Genomic DNA, 7945 nt, shown 5'->3' with positions numbered 1-7945 from the left:
GTTCTTACTGCATTTTGAAGATTTTTGAGAAAGGGGCTATTTCTTTTAGTTATTTTGTATGTTAGCACACAAAGGAATTACAAATGGGAAGGAGAGTGCAAATGACTATTAGAAAAAAGTCTCATGCATTTAAGATTTTTTACAAGTCAAAATATACATCCTCCTGTTGCCCCTCATTCCTTAATTGGATAAGAACTAATCCTATTCAATCAGATTCCCTTACAACTCACTGAACTGGATAAGGAATAAAGATGCTTTTCTCCTTAAGGAGCAGTATATATCTAATATCATCAGTTTAATCAATTGTATTAATAAGAAACAGAGCAGCTTGGGCTGAGTCACCCATCATATCCTCCATTTATGGGGATTTAAAGTGTAAAATGACAGGTGCATGAAATTAGAAGAAAAAATAAAACAACCTGCAGATTTTGGCACTGGCACACATAATGTTTTGCTTGAGTTGTTAGAAATGTGGTTTGACAATCACTAAGTAGGAATTAAAAATCACAAATCTGCAGAAAACAAACAATCGTAGGTGTTGGTTCTCTGTTTAACCGTCCTCATCTTCCATTCGCACCCACCCAATCCCATATAGTTTCAATTATAATAAAAATAGAGATCTTAACATTGGAATTTTGCTGTTAACATTTCAAGGTTTCTCTGTGCCCTAAAAGCCACACCTAGGGATTGAAGCACCAACTCCACAAGTTTCTCCAAACCAAGGTTAAATAAACAAAAAATGAAGACTGAAGGATGCCAAAGTAACTGTTCTTGAATGAAGCTGTAACACAAAGTTCTCCCCAAAACGCAGGGTATTAAGTGTGTAGTTCAAGTACTGCCAGGCTTTAAGCATCTATCTCAGACAGGGTTCACACCAACACCTACATGTAACACTGGTTCTAGAGGTCATCCTCCATGACACCAAAGCACGGCAATGATCACCTTTCCATCATCAATTTTTTTAAGTTGCAAAACCCCCTTGTGATTGGCTGTCGCAGGGTCAGTGCTGAACCTGGGGTTTGAGAGATGAAAGGGAGCCTCCTTCTCCGCAGGGAAGCTCTATCTTTCCTTTGATCGGTTCTTTCAGAGCAAGCGCGCTCTCTCTCTTTCTCTCAGGGCTGTCCTGGCTTCTCAGGATCCATTGCCCTTGCCCAGAAGAGAGTGCCTGGTTCGGACCCAGTAACAGTGAAAGAAAAGTCGACCTACCTGTGGAACCAGACACAACATGGTCCCCAAAGGCCACTTTTAGGCGACCCCAATGCACTTGACAAGTCAGCTTGTGCATTTAAAGCGTATCAGTTTATGGAACGCTTGTTTGAAATCCTCATTGGACATGGTATAGATAATGGGGTTAATGAGGGAGTTGAGATAGCCCAGCCACGTGAAGAAGTCAAATATGGCCAGGTGGAACCAGCATGCTCTGCAGATGGGCATCACAAGGGAGATGATGAAGAAGGGCAGCCAACACACAATAAACGCTCCCAAAATGATCCCCAGGGTCTTGGTGGCTTTGCGCTCCCTAGCGGCCATGAGTTTCTTCTTCTCCAGCAGGGCGTCAGAGATTCGCACTTTGACTTGGTTCAAAAACACCGGAGACCCCGATTCGCTGGGCATGTCGGGAGCCCGCGAGTTAATAGAGGTGACAGAAGACGTGGACCCAGGGGAGTCGGTTATCAGCTGGGCTCGGGTCAAACGCTTGCCGGTTTTGTTGGGAGTCTGTTTCAAAATCCGGGAGCGGGCTTCCACGTAGATGCGGCCGTAGAGGGCGATGAGGAGCAGGGTGGGGAAGTAGAAAGCGCCCACCGTGGAGTAGACTGTGTAGAGGATGTGGTCGGTGTTCACCACGCAGTCCGACACCTCCTCCTCGGCTTTGGCCTGACGCCAGAAGAAGGGTGGCAGCGAGATGGAGATGGAGAAAATCCACACCAGCACAATCATAACTGCCGCCCTCTTAGGAGTCCTTTTCGCCGAATACTCCACGGCGTCTGTGATAGCCCAGTAGCGGTCCAGGGCGATGACACAGAGGTGCAGGATGGAAGCAGTGCAACAGGTGATGTCCGACGAGAGCCAGAAGTCGCAGACCACCTGTCCCAGGGTCCAGCGGCCGGTGACTGTATACATGGTGCTGACGGGCATCACCAGGATGGATACTAGCAGGTCGGTGAGCGCCAGGGAGGCGATCAGGTAGTTGGCTGGGGTATGTAGCTTCCGCGTCCGGTACACAGTAGCAATCACAAACGCGTTGGAGAGCGTGGTGGCCAAAGTGATGAGCGCCAGCAACATGACCAGTAGTACTTTCCAGGGCAGGGCGATTGAGTCCTGGTAAATGTAGCCTTTGGCACTGCAGTTAGGGGAAGAAGGATCAGCGGAGAGGTTGGCTTGAGAAACCCCAGTCTGGGAGCCCGCAGGCTGCGGCGGGGCGCACTGAGCGCCTGTCTCCTCCATGTCTCCTCGCCCCGGCTCCTCCGGAGCGCAGCTCTAGGGCATGGAATGCACAGAAGGGGGGGGGGGGGCGGTAAACCGCGGAGGAGACCACAGTCTCCTTCCCCGGTTGGTAGTTAGTTCCTTAGGTTTCTGAATTACTCCTCCACCCAGGTTCCCGGCAGAAACAGGAGGTCAAGGGCGCGGCAGCCACAGCGGGCGAGCGTGTCTCCTGCACTTCCAGTGCGCCTGGCGCTTCCTCCGCGTCTCTGGCTGCTTCTCTCCACGCCCGGTGTTGCTAAGGACTGGCCCACCGGGCCCCACGCCGCATCGGCATCGGCTTCCACCGAGGTGTCTAGTGGAGGAGGGCCATGTATTGTTTGAGGAGGGAGCATTAGCCAGGTGGGGTCTCTTACCCCAAATGCTCAGGAATGAGCGTTTCCTAGCCGGGGCGCTCCTTGAGCTGCAGAGACGGCCCACAGGAGTTTTCTAGCTGTTTAGACCAAAACGTGCAGGCCAGCGAAGAGTCCTGGTCATGCATTCCCGCCCCCCTCCCTGGACTGTGGCAGTTTTCTGCAGCTGCCGTGGCTGCCAGAGTAGGGCGGGGTGAAGTCTAGGAGCCGCCGCGCCTCGAACGGGGGTTCTGCCCTCCCTCCTTTTCACGCGCTGGCCACTCCGGCGAACTGCCCCACGGAAACGGGGCCACACGAGGGGGGACTCGAGGACTTGGGCTGCAGCTGCTCGCACCGCGTGGCTGAAGCGGCCACCTCCGTCCCACGGGTACCACTTGGAGTCACGCTGCTGGGCGCAGTGCTATGGGGGACACGGCAAAGCACACGGGGAAGGGGCCAATTTCTGGGGTAGCTGGAGGGAAGCGGTGTGCGAGAGCCCGGGAGAGGCATGAGAGCCTCGGAACAGATGAGCTCCTTTTAAAGGGTCCAGGTCTGCTCAAGCTACTCTAGCGGTGCGGGGAGTGCGGATACCAGCTCCAGCTCCAGAACACCTTCCCCTTTTTTGCTCTCCCTCCCTCCTTTTCTCCCGCCTAGTTCCCTCCCTGGCCTACGAAGCTCCCTCCGGGTCCTACCGCCCTCTCACCATTTCTCTGCCTTTGGCTCCTCCGGATCCTGACACCCAGGTGCCGCAGTTTTGGCCAAAAATGGGGATGAGGGCGTCCTGTCCTTGCCTCTGTCTGCTTCGAAGCTTGCTGCGCACGTCTCCAATTACACCCATGCTCTCAATTAGGGGCACAATCGTGGCAACTACTTATTACCACCCACCCCAGCAGGCTTGTGCTTAGGTGGAATTTAGCCCCAATCTCTGACCTCTCCCCTCAGGAATTTTTACCAGCCTTGCTGGCCACACCCAGGTTAGAAGGAGGCGCCAGTGATATAGCCTAAGAAGGGAATGGCCATCAGTGCATTTTATATTAAATACTTTGGGCATCAAGTCATACATAACTCTTGCTAAAATACAAACTAATTTTTCATATCTGGTTTTAAGAATAGTACTTTTCATTCAATCCCTCCCCTTTAACTGTTAGAAAAAGAAAAGAGCTGTGTGCAAAAATGTAAAACTATCACAAACAGAAGCTCACTGTATGTCAAATTAAACCTTCAACTCCACCCTCCTGCTCCAGCAGTTTAGCAATTCAGTGCCTCTGGAAAACAGTTCTCAGAAAGAACAGTGATTTCTGCAGCCTACCTAGAAAGGAGGTCATCCGGATTCAAGAAATGGAAAAGAAAAAAAAAAACTAGCTCTGGGGCCATCACCAGCAACACCATCAATGGGTCTCCTTTGCCTTCAACAAAAACATCAGGGTATCAAACATATTCAGCACCAAGCAGTAACAGTAGTCCCTACGTCTCATGACCAGAGCATATCCCCTGTGCCCAGCCTTAACAGAAAAAAATGTAGGGTGGAAGTACAAGTCAGTTATTAAAAAACACCAGGATGAACAATGTATTTTCAACCCTGACAGCTAACCCAACTATGAGTTCCCAGAGCCTGGCTCAATGTTTGTGGCAGGTAGAATGCATCCAATAAAATAAATAAGTTAATTAATGAATAAATGAAAACCTACATTGTAATTGAATTTATCAAGTTAAGTATAAACATATTTAAAAATATATTATTCCATCTATTCTAGAGCTAGAGATTGCCTGATTATCTGGCCCATCCATTCTTTTTTTTTTTTAAGTAATTGAGATCCTTTGAAAGAAAAGCTTTTATCCAAGGTGACAGAACCCTAAACCAGGATCCTTTAATTCCTCATCTGTAAGCCAGGCAGGCAAAAATAGAGTGCCCACTCTATGCCAGGGCATTCTAGGCATCAGGGGAAGCAAGTCCAATGAGGTAGACCCAGACCCAGTTTTCAAGTAGTTTATATTGTCAAACAGGCAGGCAGACAATAACCACATAAGCAAGTAAATAATTAACACGCTTCCCTATACTGCTAAGTGGTATGAAGAAAATAAAACACATGCATGCATTAAGAGTGAGGGTACTCCTATAACAAGGTGGCCACTCTCCAAAGACATCCTCCTGATGGCCCTAGGCTGCATCCGCCACTCTGAGAGTAAACACATAACCTTCTCTCTCCTCTTCTCCCTTTCATAGCACTCAACACTGTTTTCGTAATATTAAGCCTCATTTACACATTTTAAGGGGCTCTGCCCATCCTCCCACTCTACCCATCCACATCAAGCTTCTAGCTAGACTTGATTATTTTGCAAACTCTCATCTTTCTCTTAGAAACCACACGGGAGGGAAGCAAAGCAGGGAGCCTAAACCATTAGGTGGGTGCGTTGGCCAGAATGGAGCAAATATGTGTGCTGGGGCTGGGGTGCTGGAAACTATTTCCCTGCTAATTTCGGGGAGCAGCAAGATTAGAGAGGACTGTTGAACGGTTAAGAGGAAGAGTAATGTAGAGAGGAATGTTAACGAGCCGCAGGTAGCCTTCTTTTCAGTTTCTGCTCGAGTAGCATGCAAAGGAGAAAACCACTTGCTCCTTCTAGGATTTGATTTTAGCGATGGGGAAACTTGTGGCTTTCTCCAGCCACGTTTTCGTTTCTTCGCGGAGTCCCGGACCCCGAGTGGAATCTGCCACTCTGGATAGAGTCTGATTCCCTCACCCCCCACCCACCTTTGGTTACGAATTGCTTGAATATGTCCAGCCCCCGCCGACATACAGACGGGATTTTGACAGGGTTTAGTGGAGAACCACTTTTCATTAATTTGGCTCCTGCATTTCACACACTCCTTTCACGCTTGAAAACATATAAAATGTTAGTGTTTACACATGGGCGCGTGCGGATGAAACTGTCAAGAGAGCAAGGCACCTTTAAAGTTGGCTCTGCCTGGGTTGCAGGGACTCGAAACACCTGGCACTTAGGTACGGCCCCCAGAAGCGCTAGGACAAGCCTCCCTTGAAGTTTGAAGGAAATTCAGCCCACACAGACTGCGTGAGGGGCAAGGAGAAACTGAAATCACAGTGAGATATCAGCGCAGCAAAAGTTGGTTGGATGGAAAAAGCTCCTGTTTGACCACGTGGCGCGAAAACTGCGCATTAATGTGCTCACCTCATCTGCTTCACACGGGACTTTCAGCAGGGGGGCGGTTGACACTGGAACCCCAGGGAAGCCCGGGATCACAGACGAAGCCTGACACTGCGGTGTGGTGCAGAGCGACCAGAGAAGACTCGCCCCTCAAAGAAACCTTGCCTGTGTCGGTAAGATACGGCGCTGCAGCTGTAGTGGAATGAGGGGCAGAGATTTCCAAGTTTGCAGCAGGGTACTAACTAGATGAATGCTCTGAAGCGAATAAAGGAAAATGCGATCTGCAATCCTACATCCTCTATTACCGCCACAACTTGAAAAATACACAGGCAGTCTCTAATCACAAAATGTAAAAACCTGGCAAACTACTTCTTAGTGCAACTCCTGCTTCCTCAGTCTGTGGCCGCTGTTTTTGTTTGTTCCGCTCGTTTGTGTTTCACTCCCACCCAGGAAATGGACTGCAGACCTTGAGCTTTCTTGTGTATCCTCACGTGTAGTTTTAGCTCTTTGCTAGGTTCCCTTTGTTTTCTCCAGTAACTATTCTTCACAAATGTGTTGGTAATAATGAAAGTACAAGATTATTTCTTGCTTGATGAAACGGCAGAAACATTCGGATAAATGAAGATTTGAATACATACATAGATACAGATGTATACGTATAATTTTTGCAGACAACTTCTGGGTGGTAACAGACCCTGTGAAGCTCCAGGTACCCTCCACATTCATTGACCCCACATTGGGCCTTTGACTTGGCCTTTATATCATGGTACTTATGTGTTGCGTTCTTCATAAGGGATGTTTAAGCCTTGCCAAGTAATAAAATTAAGTTCTATATTTTCTAAATTTTAGGGTGGCACAAATTAATCTATGATAATTAGTAACGATGTGTTTATGTATAGATAGAAATATCATGTCTGTATTTAAGGAAGAATGTAGACAAAAATGAGAGCAAATAGATAAAACTTAGATGCTTTCTAATGCCTTTCTCTGTAGTAACAGGCCCTTTGCTCCTTTCAACAGAAAACCTCAACAGGCAGATTACTCCTTCACTCCTGCAAAGCTGGTCCAGTTCCAACCAGTACAAGAGCTAGTTCCCAAGGAAGGTCCCAATCACACACTTCCTGGCCAAAGACCTAGGTCTCAACAGAAAATTTCTAACCTAAAACTTAAGGTTATGTAAGCAGAGGTTGCATGGAGGAAATGAATTTTTCTTCTTGGACAAACAATGGGATGTGGTGATAAGAAATTTTGGGGTGGAAAAACAGTGCCAATAAATCCACCAAACTGAGGAGCAGAACATGGTACTTTAAGCTGGCAGCATCATTAGGCAGCTCTGTTCAAGATGAAGTCTCTCCACAAAAATCAATTCACGGACTATAATAATGAGATTGTCCACTGGCCTCAGGAAACAGGCAATAAAAACTGGTTTTTGTCTTATTTTCAACTAGGAAAAATTGCATCACTTGTAGTTTCAGTGTTGCCCCCCTCCCCCCAAAAACAGTTTTATTGTTCTTCACCTATAATGAATAAATAATAGCTATTACTCTTTATTGAACACTATGTACTATACCTTATGTTACCTGTTCCATATACATTCACTCATTTAATTCTCACAACAACACTAGGAGTTGTCATCATCATCCCCATTTTCCGGATGAGGAGTTTGAAGCTTAGAGAATTTAAGTAACTTTGCCAACGTCGGACAGCTGATAATTACAGAACTGGTTTTCAAGTCCAAGTCTGTTTAATTTTAAGGTCCAAGACTTTTTGAATAGTCTGCACTGACTCAGCCACACAGCCCAGCATCAGCAGCTCACTCAACCGCCCTTCCTGTGGCTTTATTTCATCCTGCCCGTGAGGAGCATCACTGGTAACAGCTATTTAAGTCTCCAGAATAATTTTCTGTTAGATGCCTTCATGTTTTTCAGGGTGGGAGGAGCTGGTGGTGGTAAAATTCATGTAGAAAGTTG

The 7945-nt window shown here is 47.4% G+C and overlaps 1 protein-coding gene across 1 annotated transcript; it reads right to left on the bottom strand.

Annotated features, from left to right (window-relative positions):
* Positions 1-592: 592 nt before the first annotated feature.
* On the bottom strand, positions 593-3408 carry HTR1B (5-hydroxytryptamine receptor 1B). Its single transcript, XM_037039412.1, has one exon. It carries the CDS (start codon positions 2443-2445, stop codon positions 1273-1275), a length of 1173 nt encoding a protein of 390 aa, XP_036895307.1. The 5' UTR covers positions 2446-3408; the 3' UTR covers positions 593-1272.
* Positions 3409-7945: the final 4537 nt, after the last annotated feature.

Source organism: Sturnira hondurensis, unplaced genomic scaffold (genome assembly GCF_014824575.4).
Source record: "Sturnira hondurensis isolate 20B ecotype Veracruz unplaced genomic scaffold, ASM1482457v3 Scaffold0025370, whole genome shotgun sequence".
Lineage (NCBI taxonomy): Eukaryota > Metazoa > Chordata > Mammalia > Chiroptera > Phyllostomidae > Sturnira > Sturnira hondurensis.
The sequence above is the reverse complement of the archived record's forward strand: the minus strand, read 5'-3'. Positions and strand labels throughout refer to the sequence as shown.